At 40.6% G+C, this 20,053-nt stretch overlaps 1 protein-coding gene across 4 annotated transcripts in view; it reads right to left on the minus strand.

Annotated features, from left to right (window-relative positions):
- Window positions 1-925: 925 nt before the first annotated feature.
- The window catches only part of LOC311147246 (5'-AMP-activated protein kinase subunit gamma-2-like), a 62,039-nt gene continuing 42,911 nt past the window's right edge, over window positions 926-20,053 (minus strand). The window contains exons 1-13 of one of the 4 annotated variants that reach the window (XM_084183915.1): window positions 15,527-15,601; window positions 15,214-15,274; window positions 14,337-14,443; window positions 13,653-13,734; window positions 4,478-4,536; window positions 4,313-4,358; window positions 4,175-4,229; window positions 3,899-4,025; window positions 3,523-3,688; window positions 3,368-3,405; window positions 3,088-3,234; window positions 2,806-2,992; window positions 926-2,097 (exon numbers count right to left, since the gene is read on the minus strand). In XM_084183915.1, the coding sequence (XP_084040041.1) occupies window positions 2,066-2,097; window positions 2,806-2,992; window positions 3,088-3,234; window positions 3,368-3,405; window positions 3,523-3,688; window positions 3,899-4,025; window positions 4,175-4,229; window positions 4,313-4,358; window positions 4,478-4,536; window positions 13,653-13,734; window positions 14,337-14,443; window positions 15,214-15,250 (1,083 nt within the window). In that variant the 5' untranslated portion in view covers window positions 15,251-15,274; window positions 15,527-15,601 and the 3' untranslated portion in view covers window positions 926-2,065. Of the gene's footprint in view, window positions 2,098-2,805; window positions 2,993-3,087; window positions 3,235-3,367; window positions 3,406-3,522; window positions 3,689-3,898; window positions 4,026-4,174; window positions 4,230-4,312; window positions 4,359-4,477; window positions 4,537-13,652; window positions 13,735-14,336; window positions 14,444-15,213; window positions 15,275-15,526; window positions 15,602-20,053 lie in introns of those variants that run through there. The other 3 variants (XM_084183916.1, XM_084183914.1, XM_084183913.1) reach the window with 3 other exon arrangements.

A 20,053-nucleotide genomic window follows, 5' to 3' on the forward strand; every position in this document is an offset into this window, starting at 1 on the left:
AGGTCACCATTTGGGAGAAGTGGGAGCTCAGGGATGATAGACGAGTTTCCCACTAGTAAATACAACTTGGAGGGGCGTTGAAGTGGATTTTTCCCAGTCGTATGTGGTAAACATCACCTTCCCACTTGGTTATGAATGCAGCATTAGCACCTCATACAGTTATTTTTTACATTTTTAGCAGACGTTCTTATGCAGAGCAATTTACAGGAGCAATTAGGGTTAAGTGCCTTGCTCAAGAGCACATCGACAGATTTTTCATCTAGTCGGCTCGGGAATTAGAACCAGCGACCTTTCGGTTACTGGCACAACGCTCTTAACCACTAAGCTACCTGCCGCCTATACTGCTTATATTACACTGTCACCTTGTAGGCTGGTGTTCAAGAAATGCTTGGAATGGTTTTGGGAGTATCCTTTGCTTGAAAGCTGAAGTAGGACAGCTTTTGAGGGGGACCTTGGTGGTGTTTGCTGGTCTGTATATGGCCTGAAGCCATTTTGTTTCCTTTAAATATTAAAATCATTCAAGCAACTTCCTACTGTGTAAACAATTTCAATTTGTCATAGGAGGCCTCCAATAGTTTCTAGCATCGAGCTTCGAAGACAAGAGGGAGAAAACACAAACTGCCATTGGTATCCTCTGAGCCTCAGAAACTAAATATACTTAACGTGCCATCAACGCGCGTGATGGCCAATCTTAGAACAGGTGCAGATATGCCTGCAGTGCAGCTCCTAACCACTAGATGGTGGCAGTGTTCAGACATCCAATGTCACGATGATTATCATTGAAGGCATTATAGCCACCATGACTGTCAAATAAGTTCCATTAGAGAAGGGCATAGAAAATGTGTTATACTGTATGACGTTAAATAATTAAAGTGTATGGCGGTGATAAAAATATTACATCAATCAATTATCATTATATCAAATTGATTTACCCAAGCACTTTTAATTTGGCTTTCTTGCTAACTCAAAATAAAACATAATTAAATGTATCATGTGGTGGTGAAAATCTGCCATTAAAAAGAAGATATGCAGCAACACACATTACATACATTATTTTTTTCTGCTTTCAGAAAAGTAAAGAACAACATTCATAACTGTTATAGTGTCATTTATCATGCTTGCACATGTACAGGCCATCTTGTTCTGAATACACATTTTCTTTGAATACAACATTTTATTGCCACATTATATTTACAAAAATAATATTAAACTGTAGTCAATTTAACATGATTTGTTTTAAACTTAGATAAAAAATAAATCTTTCTCTGGCACTTTTCTTCAAAATGTTCTTATTTACAGTAAAACAACAGAGATGAGTTTTGTCAGAGTTGTGTACTCTGGCCACAGCACAGGAGCCCAGTTGTGAGCAGTTCAGAATCTGCCATTTTCCTTTGCATGGTTTTCGTGTCTGTCGATTATAGATGGACGTGAATAATCGCTCAAGTACATTAATCAGGCAAAATAAATGTCTTAAAATAAAGCCTTTTTTCCCTGTTCTGTCTCTCTTCACAGCATATTACTCAAATGAAAATACAGCCCCTCCCACCATAACAAGGTAAAGCATGAAAACTTGCGATTTCTCCTAAAGTGTGTATCATCAAGTCTAAGATGCTTTGACCATATCTGTCAATCTTCTTCCTTGAAGGTTTAAAACTTACTGGGAGTGACTAGGCACTGTTGCTGGAACAACGACACAGCAGCATGATTCAGAGAGAAAAAACAAAATATACATAGCTCTCATATACCTAACCACAGTCTCCAGACTGGCTCAACCTAACAGAAGAGCCCAATACAGCAGTTTCATCAGTCCACCCTACTATAACCCTCCCACAGTGAATGAAGTCCAGTTCCATTTAGACAGAGAGATGCTGGTCCTCAGGCATTGGAGCCCTTTACATCCCAGTATCAGTCCAATCCAGTCTAGTGAAGTCCAGCCCAGCCTTTTGGTTTCAAAGTCTAGCACATCAATACCAAGGGCTCTGGGCCCCATGGCCAGAAACATAGAAGTCTAATAAAAGTTTTATGACAGCCTTCAACCTCAGTGGTCCCCACGGCTTTTCCCCTCTCACTCCAGCAGGCCCTCCTCTCTGCAGGCATCTAGGGGAGGAGAGGACAGACATGTGAGGTGAGAACACAAGAACACATCCCACTAGCCTGGTCCCAGATCTGTTTGTGCTGTACAGCCAACTCTTATGGTTGTTGTTATGGCATAGCAATGGCAATAGGTGTTGCCTATACAGCAGCAACAGATCTGGGACCAGGCTAATGCCGAACATAACAATAGTAGGCTTCTTTGCTTCAGGGAGAGAGTTGTGCAAGATGCTTCATGTTTCTTTCACATCACGTCTCACATCTGAGTTGATGATGAGTCTTGCTCACTGTACTTTTCAATCTGTGAACTGATGCACCAGCAAATTCCAAATGCAAATTCCAAATGCATTATGACTGCACCAGGAAATGCATTTTCTTTCAAAGAACAAAAATGCGAACTCTTTATCTTACATCAATTATCATTCTTCTTCATTATTCGAAACTATAAGCAGATAGACAAAATACCAAGACAACAAAGAAGGAGTCCCAAGCATGTGGTCAGATGTTGAAATTAATGTTCTTCTATTTGAATCTGAGGGTAGGAGGAGAGGACAGGACATGGCCCGGAGTCAGGACACAGGACACAGACACACAGACAAGCCCACACTACACCATAACGAGCTGGCATACAGGATACGGCTCATGGGCACAGGCACGTGCCATCCGCATGTGGGTGCCAACCAGCAAGGGCCAGAGTGTGTGTTTGTGTCCTACCTGTGTGAGAAGTACGGGGCGGGGCAGGACAGGGTGGGGAGCTCAGGGTCCAGGTGTAGGATGAGGGTGGTTTGGAATGCTGAGCGTCTATACCTGCTGGGCTGAGCACCAGTGCCTGCAGGATGTCAGACAGGGAGATGATGCCCTCGATGGCTGAGCGATCATCCACCACCACCAACCGATGGACCTGACACACACACACACAGGGACACATGCACACACACACAAAGTTAGAGAGAAAGAGAAAGAGAGAGGAAGAGAGGCAAGTGTGTTAGAACTCACCTCTGCTTTGACAATCCTGTCCACGATGGTCTCCAACGTATCCAGCTTGTGGCACTGCATGACCCCCTCAAAGTACTGGCAGCGATGCCTCAGAGCCTGGGTCACTGTGATGTCCAGGTTATTATACGTCTTCTCTGCTGCCAGGTTCTACACACGATACATAGACACACTCATAAGGATGGCTTTTTGAAGGAAAACATTCACGATATATTGTTGAGGGGAAGACACGTGATTATCAAGCTGTATTAAGATCATCAATATTTAGAAAATCATCACTTACTATGACATCAAATTTGGAGTAAATATCCACCACTTTCCCTGTGAGGAGATTGAAACATAACCATTAGGCTTCACCACGAGAGTTAAACTGAATCTAAATCAATCAAATGGACCTGTAAATTATCTTTAAACAACAGTTGTCAAAGTAACACGTACCAGATACGTCCACCACGGGCAGGGCAGACACCCTCCTCTCTACGAAGATCTGCAGGGCCTTGATGATGGGTGTGTCAGGGTGGATGAAGGCTATGTTCTTGTAGGTACCGATGCCCAACTCCCCTAGAGTTTTCTTCATAAAGGCTGGCTTGGGCATCTCACGCACCTGGAACAACACAACAGAGAGAGAGCGAGAGACACTTTCAGTTTCTATTCACCTTCTCCAAATCCACTAGAGGGCAGTGTTCAAGTAAAAGCAGACTTGTCAGTTTATTGTTTCAAGAAAGACAGTTTTTCTTATATTCTTCCCCAATAGGACTAGTGTGTATTATCATAAAACCTAACGTCAGGTTGTTAGTCATGGTTTTAGACTTACAAAGAGCTGTAGGAACTTGAGGATCCTCTTGTGTGTGAGGATGTAAAGTGGGTTTCCCGTAACAGGGTCGATGACAGGCAGACGGTGGATCTTGTTTTTGATGAGGGAATACACTGCATCAAATATGCTTCAAAGACAGACAGACATAAAATGCAAATTAAAAGAAAATGCAGGTGTTTTCTTTGCAGGTATGTATATTCAAACCACATTCATGGCACACAGACATACACACATTCACAACTGTATAATAGCCATTGTTATGCAGTAACAACTTACCTTGATTCAGGTGATATGTTCACTAAAGGTTTGAATGTCTCTTGCAAATATACTTCTGTGCAGAGTAAAAACTATGTGAGTTCAATGTTCTGTACATGTAATTTAATGTCATAATATAATCCAAAGCTTATTACATACCTCTCCATGTCTCAAGCTTATGATCTTCCAACTCATATATTTGCACCTATAAACAATACAACTATATTGATATCTAAAGAATAAACTACAGAAATACAGAAATCCATCATAGGTTTCACATGTTGAAAAAACATATTGCAAATGGGTTTGTCCTCTCAAACTTACCAACGGTGACTTGTAGTATCTGTGTAATATGATGATGAAGTCTGTGATTGTCAACATTCCTGAAATGAGAAGACATGTATGCCTTTAGAATGACTAACAGTTGTCATGAAGCTGTCAACAAATCACGCTCGACTGGCCATGACTCGTAACAAAACAGATTTTTTCTAAAGAAATGTGACAAACATATTTAAATCTGGAGATAATTGTTATCTGGGTTGTTCCACCAAATGAGTATACCTTTTGGGTAATATACCTTCATCAAAATAATAAATATTTCACAAAATCTGTACATTCTGTCATAAAGAGCACATGTTCAACTTAATAAAAAACACATTTTCCCATCAAGAGTTTAAATAAAAAAATAACTATAATAAGTGCCAAATAAATGTCACAGAGTTGACCATAACAGGGTTGACGATTTAATCTTAAATCACCCATAAATCCCCTCTTGACATGGGGAATGGAAGCTTGTTTTGTGCAACAGGAAGAGGCAATTGAATGCAAGCGTAAAAAAAAAATAATAATTGATAAAACATTTGTAGCCTGTCTAGCTATGGGTAACAGGGAGTTGATGCGTTATGCTCGACCCATTCAGTTGAACAAAACAAAACACCAGAAATGACCAAAAAGTGTAGAACCAGTTCACCTGCTCTTACACTATGATTTGACTATTAATGTTCAATGTTTCTTTTGAAAAAAAATATTTTAAAAGGAATAGTTTCATCATATTAAAACGAGAGTTCAGTTCACATAACATGGTTGACATTAAAATTAGGGACAGACATTCCATGTGATTAGATCAGTCACTAATCACATGAAATAAATAATAATAATCTTCAGAAATGACTTTTTCAAAGTAACAAAATAACTAGGGCTTTGGAGATATGTTGGGGTTAAGTGGGGTAAAATCTTCCTAGAAGTCAGAGGCTGCACAGACGGTCATGTCAAAATGCTGAATTTTGGCACTTTGCAAGTTTTATTGAATTGTATTAATGTGGTCTATATTCACGTGGTCTATAAATCAAATCAAATAAAACTGAATTGGTCGCATACACATATTTAGCAGATGTTATCGCAGGTGCAGCGAAATGCTTATGTTTCTAACTCCAACAATGCAGTATACCTAATATGTGACGAGTACTGAGGATACGAAGAGGCAGGACGCAGACACAGGAATCAACAATGTAAAGGTTTACTTAACACTGAGCAAGAGAACAACAAAGAGCGAGTACACGACAAGACACTAACAATCATACACAACTACTTACAGTGGGGAGAACAAGTATTTGATACACTGCCGATTTTGCAGGTTTTCCTACTTACAAAGCATGTAGAGGTCTGTCATTTTTATCATAGGTACACTTCAACTGTGAGAGACGGAATCTAAAACAAAAATCCAGAAAATCACATTGTATGATTTTTAAGTAATTAATTTGCATTTTATTGCATGACATAAGTATTTGATCACCTACCAACCAGTAAGAATTCCGGCTCTCACAGACCTGTTAGAGGACCTGTGAGGCATCTGTATCTCAAACTAGACACTAATGTATTTGTCCTCTTGCTCAGTTGTGCACCGGGGCCTCCCACTCCTCTTTCTATTCTGGTTAGAGCCTGTTTGCGCTGTTCTGTGAAGTAGTTCACAGCGTTGTACAAGATCCTCAGTTTCTTGGCAATTTCTCGCATAGAATAGCCTTCATTTCTCAGAACAAGAATAGACTGACGAGTTTCAGAAGAAAGTTATTTGTTTCTGGCCATTTTGAGCCTGTAATCGAACCCACAATTGCTGATGCTCCAGATACTCAACTAGTCTCAAGAAGGCCAGTTGTATTGCTTCTTTAATCAGCACAACAGTTGTCAGCTGTGCTAACATAATTGCAAAAGGGTTTTCTAATGATCAATTAGCCTTTTAAAATGATAAACTTGGATTAGCAAACATAACATGCCATTGGTCCCTTGTAGCTCAGTTGGTAGAGCATGGCGCTTGCAACGCCAGGGTTGTGGGTTTGTTTCCCACGGGGGGCCAGTATGAAAATGTATGCACTCACTAAACTGTAAGTCGCTCTGGATAAGAGTGTCTGCTAAATGACTAAAATGTAAATGTAAACCTCAAATGTAATGTAAATGTAATTGGAACACAGGACTGATGGTTGCTGATAATGGGCCTCTGTACGCCTATGTAGATAGCCATTTACAACATTAACAATGTCTAAACAAGGACATTTCTAAGTGACCCCAAACTTTTGAACGGTAGTGTATATTATATATTTTTTCGGACTCTGACATTGCTCGTTCTGATATTTATATTTCTTAATTTCTTTATTTAATTATATATATATATATATATATATATATATATATATATATATATATATATATATATATATATACACACACTGCATTCGGAAAGTATGCAGACCCCTTGACTTTTTCCACATTTTGTTACGTTACAGCCTTATTCCAAAATGGATTTAAAAAATAAATAATTGGCAATCTACACACAATACCCCATAATGACAAAGCAAAAACAGGTTTTTAGAAATGTTTGCAAATGTATTAAAAATTATAAACAGAAATACCTTATTTACATGTATTCAGACCCTTTGCTATAAGACTCGAAATTGAGCTCAGGTGCATCCTGTTTCCATTGATCATCCTTGACATGTTTCTACAACTTGATTGGAGTCCACTTGTGGTCAATTCAATTGATTGGACATGATTTGGAAAGGCACACACTTGTCTATATAAGGTCCCACAGTTGACAGTGCATGTCAGAGCAAAAACCAAGCCATTGTCCGTAGATCTCCGAGACAGGATTGTGTCGAGGCACAGATCTGGGGATGGGTACCAAAAACATTCTGCAGCATTGAAGGTCCCCAAGAACACAGTGGCCTCCATCATTCTTAAATGGAAGAAGTTTGGAACCACCAAGACTCTTCCTAGAGCTGGCTGCCTGGCCAAACTGAGCAATCGGGGGAGAAGGGCCTTGTTCAGGGAGGTGACCAAGAACCCGATGGTCACTCTGACAGAGCCCCAGAGTTAATCTGTGGAGATGGGAGAACCTTCCAGAAGGACAACCATCTCTGCAGCACTCCACCAATCAGGCCTTTATGGTAGAGTGGCCATACGGAAGCCACTCCTCAGTAAAAGGCACATGACAGCCCGCTTGGAGTTTGTCATTTTTTGTCAACAATCTATTTAACCCCATGAGTCAATACATGTTAGAATCACCTTTGGCAGCGATTACAGAATCTTTCTTGGTAAGTCTCTAAGAGCTTTCTACACCTGGATTCTGCAACATTTGCCCATTATTCTTTACAAAATTCTTCAAGCTCTGTCTAATTGGTTGTTGATCATGGATAGACAATCATTTTCAGGTCTTGCCATAGATTTTCAATTAGATTTATGTCACAACTGTAACTCAGCCACTCAGGAACATTCCCTGTCTTCTTGGTAAGCAACTCCAGTGTAGATTTGGCCTTGTGTTTTAGGTTATTGTCCTGCTGAAAGGTGAATTCATCTACCAGTGTCTGGTGGAAAGCAGACTGAACCAGGTTTTCCTCTAGGATTTTGCCTGTGCTTCGCTCCATTCCGTTTATTTATTATCCTGAAAAACTCCCTAGTCCTTAACGATTACAAGCATACCCATAACATGATGCAGCCACCACTATGCTTGAAAATATGGAGAGTGGTACTCAGTAATGTGTTGTATTGGATTTGTCTAAAATATAACACTTTGTATTCAGGACAAAAAGTGAATTGCTTCGCCATATTTTTTGCAGTATTAATTTAGTGTCTTGTTGCAAACAGGATGCATGTTTTGGAATATTATTTTCTGTACAAGCTTCCTTCTTTTCTCTCTGTTATTTAGGTTAGTATTGTGCAGTAACTACAATGTTGCTGATCCATCCTCAGTTTTCTCCTATCACAGCCAATAAACTAACTGTTTTAAAGTCACTATTGGACTCACGGTGAAATCCCTGAACGATTTCCTTCCTCTACGGCAACTGAGTTAGAAAGGAAGCCTGCATCTTTATAGTGACTGGGTGTATTGATACACCATCCAAAGTGTAATTAATAACTTCACCATGCTCAAACGGATATTCAATCTCTGCTTTTTAATGTTTACCCATCTACCAATAGATGCCTTCTTTGCGAGGGATTGGCAAACCTCCCTGGTCTTTGTGGTTGAATCTGTGTTTGAAATTCACTGCTTGACTGAGGGACCTTACAGATAATTTTATGTGTGGTGTAGAGGTCTTCAAGGGTCCAAATTTCCCACCCGAACCCGATATGCATTTTTTAAATATAGAGACCCGTTCTGAACGGACCCGAAGACAACTAGACCTGTTCCGTATAGACCCAGTCGGATCCAGACCCAATCCGATCCAAGTGAAGAAAGCAACAGAAAAGTGATTTTTTAAGCTACTTTATTAAAACGGAGCTGATAAAGCACAAGAGGTGGGGAGAGGTACCTCTCTAGCAGGCGGGGGAGGGTACGTATTCTGAGCAAGTGAAACAGGGAGCAGGGAGGGAGAGACAGTAACCAACCAACCAACCAACCAACCAACCAACCAACCGACCGAGCCGACTCGCGCAGTGTTGGCATGTTTTCAAGCCAAATTGGACTACTTTTAAAACGATGTCACGGGTGAAAATGCATTGGTCGCGGGTTGCGGGATTTTGGCCTATTACTATTTTGCACCGCGGCCGCCATGGCATTTCTCTTAATAAATATACAATTCACTGTGACATGCTGCTGACTGTCAGGTAGTGGGGCAGGCTGTTGCTGAGTGAGTGAGTGGTGGGGAGGGCCGGAGGGCTGTGTGTGTGTTGAGAGAGCACTACAGCTATTGGCTGAGTCACGTGAGAGAATCAAGACCGCACGTCGTGACAACTTTTTACCAGTTGTAGGTAGGCTATTTAGCAAGATTGTCATTATGGAGACACCTATTTCCAACCCTTTTTCCATAAAACATTAATATGCTAGAACTGATGCACATCAATAAATAATGGAGAAAAAGCACTGGAAAACAACTTTGGGCGCACTAGAGCTCATTACATACATTTGCTTGGAGGTGGTTTAAACTGCATTCTAATGTTGACTTTGCTTAAAGAAAACGGCATCAAGCGAAGTGTTTTATGCATGCTCAGTTCTTTGGTCTGGAGGTCTGCCCGAATGGAAATTTGAAATGGAAGTTATATGGAACTCCGTTGCGTGGTTCTTTTTGGGGGAAAAGGCCTCAATGAAACTGACATTAAATGTGGAGAATGATATATTTGCCTCTTTTGGCCATCAAGTAGCCTATTAATTTATATGCCATTGTAGGCTACCATTTGATACAATACATATGTTGAGTCATTGCAAATCAATTTGTGCCACTTGTGTAACCTACCTGGAGCTGGCAAACCAATTTAATAAATAGCCTATAACGTCAGTTTATTGTTGTGTTATTATGCAACTATTAATGGACATGTTTAGTTAATTAAATTGGAAGTTATTAAAGCTCTATCGCAATTGACAATCAGTTGTTAGAACGCATTCGATTGAAAGTAACAGTAGTCAGATTAGGCTACAGGTAAAAAATAAAATGTAAACAACACTGGCTGTTGTTGACAAGCATATTCAGTTCATATACATATTATTAACATTTAATTCAGTGATTGAAATGATGACGCCATCCTCAGTAGCCTATTCCAGCAGGCTATTGGAAAACACAAGCACTTCTTACCATAACAGCCTAGCTGTTCATGTTGAATAAATTAGTCTGTTAATTTGAATTGAGCAAGCTGCTAAATCGTTCAGTTTACATCTTTCCTACATTGTCTAGGCTACTGTAGACTATCTGAAATGAGATGTAGGCCTGTCAGGGGCTATAGGCTACATGCCTTTAAGCAAACCACGGCAAAATTGAATTACAATCATAAACCCAGATTTTAGTCTGTAGCCTTTGCCTATTTAAATGATAAGTCGATCTCGCAAACGGGCCATTTATAATGGTTTGTAATCTTAACATCTGGCACATAATAACAGCACAATTGCCAGAAAATAGCTTAACAGTTTATGTTCGTCCAAGTGTTTCTTGCGCAGAGATTTTGAGATCCTCTGTCCAACTTTCATCACTCAAACTCTCCTGTCCGATTTATCTATAGTTCTGCACATTCGCAAAAATGATTTATTTACAATTATAAACCTGGTCGAGCCCTGAATGCTGATTGGCTGATATCCGTGGTATATCAGACCGTATACCACGGGTAAGACAAAACATTTATTTTTAACGCTCTAATTATGTTGGTAACCAGTTTATAATAGCAATAAGGCACCTCGGGGGTTTGTGATATATGGCTAATATACCATGGCTAAGGGCTGTGTCCAGGCACTCCGAGTTGCATCGTGCTTATGAACAGCCCTTGGCCGTGTTATATTGGCCATATACCACACCTCCTCGGGCCTTATTGCTTAATAAGGTACCCCTGGGGTTTGTGGTATATGGCCAATATACCACGACTAACAGCTGTATCCAGGCATTGCGTCATGCTTATGAACAGCCCTTACTTGTGGTAAATTGGCCATATACCATACCCTCTTGTGCCTTATTGCTTAATCATAGCAGTCAAACGAGTTAAATCGACATTCATTGATGGAAAATGATCTGGTGAGTTTAATAAAGGCTAATTATCTTTTCTCTTGCCACATATTCAAATTCCTTTATTAGCTACATCATGTCATAGCTCACAATAATTATTGTTTTGGGGGGAGGGGTAGAAGGATTACTTAGTTGTGTTGTGACAAGGTAGGGGGATACAGAAGATAGCCCTACTTGGTAAAAGACCAAGTCCATATTATGGCAAGAACAGCTCAAATAAAAATACAAATAAAATCAATAAATAAAATAAGCTCAAATAAGCAAAGAGAAATTACAGTCCATCATTACTTTAAAGACATGAAGGTCAGTCAATACGGAAAATTTCAAGAACTTTGAACGTTTTTTCAAGTGCAGTCGCAAAAACCATCAAGCGTTATGTTCTTTAATTTCTCTTTAAATATTTTTTTTATTTTTTACTGATCTATTTTTTACATAATACTTTTTTTTCAAAAAAAACGCATTGTTGGTTAATGGCTTGTAAGTAAGCATTTCACTGTAAGATCTACACCGGTTGTATTTGGCGCATGTGGTAAATACAATTTGATTTGAAACCGGCTCTCATGAGGGCCGCCACAGGAAAGGAAGACCCAGAGTTACCTCTACTGCAGAGGATAAATTCAATCGAGTTACCAGCCTCAGAAATTGCAGCCCAAATAAATGCTTCACAGAGTTCAAGTAACAGACACATCTCAACATCAACTGTTCAGAGGAGACTGTGTGAATCAGGCCTTCATGGTTGAATTGCTGCAAAGAAACCACTACTAAAGGACACCAATAAGAAGAAGAGACTTGCTTGGGCCAAGAAACACGAGCAATGGACATTAGACCGGTGGAAATCTGTCTTTTGGTCTGATGAGTCCAAATTTGAGATTTTTGGTTCCAACAGCCGTGTCTTTGTGAGACGCAGAGTAGGTGAACGGATGATCTCCGCATGTGTGGTTCCCACCGTGAAGCATGGAGGAAGAGGTGTTATGGTGTGGGGGTGCTTTGCTGGTGACACTCAGTGATTTATTTAGAGTCCAAGGCACACTTAACCAGCATGGCTACCACAGCGATACGCCATCCCATCTGGTTTGCGCTTAGTGGGACTATCATTTGTTTTTCAACAGGACAATGACCCAACACACCTCCAGGCTGTGTATGGGCTATTTGACCAAGAAGGAGAGTGATGGAGTGCTGCATAAGATGACCTGGCCTCCACAATCACCCGACCTCAACCCAATTGAGATGGTTTGGGATGGGTTGGACCGCAGAGTGTAGGAAAAGCAGCCAACAAGTGCTCAGCATATGTGGGAACTCAGCATATGTTGGAAAAGCATTCCAGGGTTGGGAGAGAGAATGCCAAGAGTGTGCAAAGCTGTCATCAAGGCAAAGGGTGGCTACTTTGAAGAATCTAAAATCTAAAATATATTTTGATTTGTTTAACACTTTTTGGTTACTACATGATTCCATATGTGTTATTTCATAGTTTTGATGTCTTCACTATTATTGTTTAATGTAGAAAATAGTAAAAATAAAGAAAAACCCTTGAATGAGTAGGTGTGTCCAAACTTTTGACTGGTACTGTATATATATAAAAAAAATAGGAACTCAGTCGGGGTCTTAACTTGAGAGTTAGAATAGTAGAATACACAAGGTGCAATTTCAAAACTTGGTTGTGCATCAGCAGTTTTCCTCTTGTTATGTCACTCACTGACAGTCACTCAAGTAGCCCATGTCAGTAAAAAAAATTTGATTGGTAAATTAGTCTAGTTAGTCAGTCTAGCCAGCTATCTAAACTTCTAGAAATCATGGCCGAATTACCGACCGGGCCCACAGGGACCCCATTGATTTTGTTAGTCACTCTCACTCAGATGTCATATTAACGAGGCATAAGTCATGGCAATTTTTTATTTATTTTATTTTTATTTAACCTTTATTTAACTAGGCAAGTCAGTTAAGAACAAATTCTTATTTACAATGACGGCCTACACCGGCCAAACCCGGATGACGCTGGGCCAATTGTGCGCCGCCCTATGGGACTCCCAATCACGGCCGGTTGTGATACAGCCTGGAATCGAACTAGGGGGTCTGTAGTAATGCCTCAAGCACTGAGATGCAGTGCCTTAGACCGCTGCGCCACTCGGAAGCCACTCGGGAGCCCATATGTGTAGAATTGTAGGAAATAAGCTGTAAAGCTGTAATCCTGGTGCTGAGTTAATATGATATAATGTGTAGTGGCTAACTGTATAGCTAATAGGCTATGTGTTTATAGATTGACTGAGTTGAATGAAGCTACAGCAACCAATGTGATAATGGCTGGAGTTTTGCTTGTTTTTGCTGTTCTTCAAATAACATTTTAGAGTTTAAAGTGTATAGAAATGCATTAAATTAGCTTCAACTTTCTTCCCGGACCTGACTAAAACTCAGACCCTGGCTACGGCCCTGATATGCATTCATTGGTGGATATAGGTGTTTGCATCAGCGAATGCATTAAGCGTGAATGCATTTCATGTGAATGTATGTCATACACAAAGGGTGTTTCTTACCCACAAAACACTGCCTCTCTGAGTCCCATAGTGGGGCAGCACGCACCCCATTGGCCACTAAGGCAAAGAATGCCTTCTTTACCTGTGAGAAAGGACCACAATCACATACAAAAACACATGGATGGCAAGGTTCTGAAGGTGGTATTGTACATATTGTAAAAATGTGAAGTGTAAAATTGAAATCCAAAATCATACACAAAAGTATTCTGGTTTTAGGGGTTTCATACTCAGATAAGGGAACTAAAACCTTGAGTTTAATAGATTCGGTGGCTGATTACTGTTTAACCGTTTATGAGGCAAATCATTAGCACTAGCAATAGCACTGCTCTCCTCATGGAACATTAACCAAACCATTCTCAGTGCCTTTCAGACCAAGGAGGCACTTCAATAACCATAAGAATGTCCCTCACTGGACAAACCTAATAAGACAAACAAATGCTACACTGATGGTCAAAGTTAGGTTATAGTCAGGCCTACTCAAAGTTATTTACACATAGTCTGAATTCCCAACCCTGTGTGTCTGTCTGGACCAGAAAGTGTCTCAGGTTGCTGATCTAAGATCAGGGCCCCCTGTCCATGTAATCTTATCCATTATGATCTAAAAGGCAAAAAAGTGCTTTTTGAATATGGTCCCTCCATCATGATGTCAAAGTGTAGTCATGTGGAGGAGCTGGGCTTACTTACTTGCAGTCCCGTGTCAAACACAACCAGCTTGGAGCTGGTGGGAACGATGTCATAGCAGCTATGGGACTTCATAAAGCGCATGTAAATATCGCTGTCTGGTTCAGCAGCTGTAAAGACAGACACACAAATATTCACACTAAATGTGTATATCGAATAATCTCACTATTCATACTGAACCAATGATGCCACCTCTTGGGCTGGGGGAATCCCTTATTCCAACAGCGTGCGACGACAGGACTGCACAAGGCTTTGCGCTATCACCAGGCAATAATTGGGTTATGATCAAAACAAATCCTGCATAAGACTTAAATGTGAAGGATTGTGATTTTGCGATCAGGATGACACTTTTTGTCTTGGTAAAAGAAGCAAAACCGGAATAATGTATCATATGGAGCATCATATTCCGTGAATAGCAACTGGTGTCACCATTACAATTCAAAATAAAATGTTATTTGTCACATACACGTGTTTAGCAGGTGTTATTGCGGGTGTAGAGAAATGCTTGTGCTTCTAGCTCCAACAGTGCAGTAATATCCAACAAGTAATATCTAACGATTTCACAACATATACCCAATACACACACATCTAAGTAAGGAATGGAATTTAAGAATATATACATATATGGACAAGCAATGACAGAGCGGCATGGACTAAGATACAGTAGAATATTATAGAATACAGTATATACATATGAGATGAGTAATGCAAGATATGTAAACATCATTACACCAGCAATTTACAAATCAGCATTCTGCATTCCATATTCAGCCTGGTCTTCAACTATATGCGGATAAATAGCAAAAACGTCAAATAAATGGCTATGTAACACCAAGTAAAATCAAAATGTAGACTAGCCTACTAAGTAAAATGCACTTACCAACACCATCATCGTCTAGTTCAAGTTTCTCCAGCATGCCTTCGAATAAACCGTAGAAATTCTGTAAGAATAAGAGACAGATGAAGTCAAGAACGCGCTCCAAATCTACCACAATATGACATCAGTCGCACTACTCGCCGTTTGCCAAAGTTAAGATTAAAATAACAAGGTACATTCAATAACTGCTGGCACTTTACACCATGACAAAATCAACTATCTTTTTGAGAGACTGACAAGTAGGCTAAATGTCCTTGCGCAAAGCCAACAATAAGAAAAGCAAGCCCCGTCTGTTTGACAATGACAAAATACGCACTGCGCGCAACTCATTCAACTGCCCTTGTCCAAGTTTCTACTGTAGACTATTGGCAATTCATATCCGGAGCTCTGTGCCTGCCAGTAACTGTAATGGCACATTATTATTAGACTACACACCCCTTAAATCTGTAATAGTGGAACATTCCTAAATGTATTTTGCTGCAATCAATGCAGCCAATGCCTACAGTAGGATCATACTATAGACTAAAACAGAGGAGTGAACAACTCCTACGGATAAAAAACGAAGCAAAAACATAATAATAAAAAAAAAAACAGACTGACATAGGCTACGCGTGACAGTATCTGCTCGCAAGCAGATGTTTTTCTGCGCATTCTGTGGATTGTGAACGACAGGGGACTTCGTTAAAGTTTCATTTATTATTATGATCACGCACTAGAACCCTCCATGCGAAACAACCAAGGCTTTTCACCATATTAGGAAATCCCTTATGTTGCCAAGCAGCCAGAAGCCAAGGATTCCCTGTCCTTCTCTATGCCCATAACTTTTTTTTTGCAGGACATAAAAATGCAACAATTTGCACAATACTGAATTATTTACGTATATGGATAGTGCATAGAAAAATCTATATGGCAAGGGATGAATGTGATGAAGTAGGCTGGCTACTGCACAATGACTAAGACACAGTGCAGAGACAGAGGCTGTGCTGCAGCAAATTTATCCTATAACAAAATTAATCTGTGTACAGCGATAACATGCAAATGTCAATGAGGTAAGTTGCCTTCTTCCCTATCCTACAAAACACTTCATCATGGCACGTACCACGAGCCAAGCCATATTGTGCTCTTTGTAGCATATGAGGATTTATTTACATGTATTTTTATCTCCCCTAGCCCCTTGATTAGACCCTTCAGTTTTTCATGAATTTGCCTACCACCCAAGCACCTGCGGAAAATACCTGGATGTGCGTATGTTCTTCAGCTTTTGCCCAACCAACCCCCCAGTCACCCTATACCGCATGGTGACAGCAATTTTTCAGCCAACACCACTACTGCACTGTCATAAATCTAGCCCGTCTAACGCCGCATCAGCATGGGCATGAATCCCATCCCAATCTGCTGCTGCTGCACTGCCACAGGGAACAGGGACAGGAACGTGCTGTAGGTAAACATGGGGCTGTAAAATCGAGATGATGGGCTGTTTCATTAACACGCTTCCAGATTGGATTTGGCAGAGAAGTAATTCCTTTGATTTGGTAAGAGGAGAGCCTGGTGTGTGTTGAGAGAGAGAGAGTTTACTGTTAATATTTATTGTTTATTTCACTTTTGTTTACTATCTACTTCACTTGCTTTGGCAATGTTAACACACATTTTCCATGCCAATAAAGCCCTTAAATTGCAATTGAAATTGAGAGAGAGAGAGAGAAATACAGTGCCTTCTGAAAGTATTCATACCCCTCGACTTATTCCACATTTTGTTGTGTTACAGCCTGAATTCAAAATCGATTCAATATTTTTTTCCCACCCATCTACACACAATACCCCATAATGGCAAAGTGAAAACAAGTCTTTAAAAATTTTAGCAAATGTATTGAAAATGAAATACAGAAATATCAAATTTACATAAGTATTCACACCACTGAGTCAATACAGGTTAGAATCACCTTTGGCAGCGATTACAACTGTGAGTCTTTCTGGGTAAGAGCTTTGCACACGTGAATTGTACAATATTTGCTCTTCAAGCTCTGTCAAGTTGGTTGTTGATAATTGCTAGACAGCAATTTCCAAATCTTGCCATAGAATTTCAAGATGATTTAAGTCAAAACTGTAACCAGGCCAATCAGGAACATTCAATGTCGTCTTGGTAAGCAACTCCAGTGTATATTTGGCCTTGAGTTTTAGGTTAATGTCCTGCTGAAAGGTGAATTTGTTTCCCAGTGTCTGTTGGAAAGCAGACTGAACCAGGTTAGCCTCTAGGACTTTGCCTGTGCTTAGCTCGATTCAGTTTATTTTTATCCTAAAAAAAACTCCCTTGTCCTTGCCGATGACAAGCATACCCATAACATGATGCAGCCACCACCATGCTTGGAAATATGAAGTCTGGTACTCAGTGATGTGATTTGTCCCAAACATAATGCATTGTATTCAGGACATAACGTTTATTTCTTTGCCACATTTTTTTGCAGTTTTACTTTAGTGCCTTATTGCAAACAGGATGCATGTTTTGATTCTGTACAGGCTTCCTTCTTTTCACTCTGTAATTTGGGTTAGGATTGTGGAGTAACTACAATGTTGTTCATCCATCCTCAGTTATTCTCCTATCACAGCCAAACTCTCTAACTGTTTTAAAGTCACCATTGGCCTCATGGTGAAATCCTTGAGCGGTTTCCTTCCTCTCTGGCAACTGAGTTAGGAAGGACGCCTGTATCTTTGTAATGACTGGGATTATTGATACACCATCCAAAGTCAGCTACCACAGCAAGTGAAATCACTGCAACGCTTAACAAAGAGCTGCAGTCAGTTTCAGAATGGGTGGCAAGAAATAACTTAGTCCTAAATATTTCAAAAACTACACGCATTGTATTTGGGACAAGTCATTCACTAAACCCTAAACCTCAACTAAATCTTGTAATGTAATGAATAATGTGGAAATTGAGCAAGTCGAGGAGACTAAACTGCCTGGATTATAAACTGTCATGGTCAAAACAGACAAGTAGCTAAAATGGGGAGAGGTCTGTCCATAATAAAAGGGCTGCTCTTCCTTCTTAACAATGCTATCAACAAGGCAGGTCCTACAGGCCTTAGTTTTGTCGCCACAAAGAGGGTCTTAGGAAAATTACAATTGGCCCAGAACAGAGCAGCACGGCTGGCACTTAAATGTACACAGAGAACTAACATTAATAATATGCAAGTCAATCTCTCCTGGCTCAAAGTAGAGGAGAGCTTGACTTCATCACTACTTGTATTTGTGAGAAGTACAGTGAGGGAAAGTATTTGATCCCCTGCTGATTTTGTACGTTTGCCCACTGACAAAGACATGATCAGTCTATAATTTTAATGGTAGGTTTATTTGAACAGTGAGAGACAGAATAACAACAAAAAAAATCCAGAAAAACGCATGTCAAAAATGTTATGAATTGATTTCCATTTTAATGAGGGAAATAAGTATTTGACCCCTCTGCAAAACATGACTTAGTACTTGGTGGCAAAACCCTTGTTGGCAATCACAGAGGTCAAACATTTATTGTAGTTGGCCACCAGGTTTGCATACATCTCAGGAGGGATTTCGTCTCCTGAGTGGCGCAGTGGTCTAAGGCCTGCATCGCAGTGCTAACTGTGCCACTAGAGATCCTGGTTCGAATCCAGGCTCTGTCGCAGCCGGCCGCGACCGGGAGACTCAGGGGCGGCGCACAATTGGCCCAGCGTCGTCCAGGGTAGGGGAGGGAATGGCCGGCAGGGATGTAGCTCAGTTGATAGAGCATGGCGTTTGCAACGCCAGGGTTGTGGGTTCGATTCCCACGGGGGGCCAGTATTTAAAAAAAATAATAAAAATAAATAAATAAAAAAATAAAAAAATGTATTCACTAACTGTAAGTCGCTCTGGATAAGAGCGTCTGCTAAATGACTAAAATGTAAATGTAAAAATGGCCCACTCCTCTTTGCAGATCTTCTCCAAGTCATTAAGGTTTCGAGGCTGACGTTTGGCAACTCGAACCTTCAGCTCCCTCCACAGATTTTCTATGGCTAGGCCACTCCAGGACCTTAATGTGCTTCTTCTTGAGCCACTCCTTTGTTGCCTTGGCTATGTGTTTTGGGTCATTTTCATGCTGGAATACCCATCCACGACCCATTTTCAATGCCCTGGCTGAGGGAAGATTTGACGGTACATGGCCCCGTCCATCGTGCCTTTGATGCGGTGAAGTTGTCCTGTCCCCTTAGCAGAAAAACACCCCCAAAGCATAATGTTTCCACCTCCATGTTTGACGGTGGGGATGGTGTTCTTGGGGTCATAGGCAGCATTCCTCCTTCTCCAAACATGGTGAGTTGAGTTGATGCCAAAGAGCTCGATTTTGGTCTCATCTGACCACAACACTTTCACCCAGTTCTCCTCTGAATCATTCAGATGTTCATTGGCAAACTTCAGACGGCCCTATATATGTGCTTTCTTGAGCAGGGGGACGTTGCGGGCGCTGCAGGATTTCAGTCCTTCACGGCGTAGTGTGTTACCAATTGTTTTCTTGGTGACTATGGTCCCAGCTGCCTTGAGATCATTGACAAGATCCTCCCGTGTAGTTCTGGGCTGATTCCTCACCATTCTCATGATCATTGCAACTCCACTAGGTGAGATCTTGCATGGAGCCCCAGGCAGAGGGAGATTGACAGTTATTTTGTGTTTCTTCCATTTGCGAATAATCGCACCAACTGTTGTCACCTTCTCACCAAGCTGCTTGGCGATGGTCTTGTAGCCCATTCCAGCCTTGTGTAGGTCTACAATCTTGTCCCTGACATCCTTGGAGAGCTCTTTGGTCTTGGCCATGGTGGAGAGTTTGGAATCTGATTGATTGCT

The sequence above is a fragment of the Coregonus lavaretus genome (genome assembly GCF_964263955.1).
Source record: "Coregonus lavaretus genome assembly, chromosome: 19".
Taxonomy (NCBI): Eukaryota; Metazoa; Chordata; class Actinopteri; order Salmoniformes; family Salmonidae; genus Coregonus; species Coregonus lavaretus.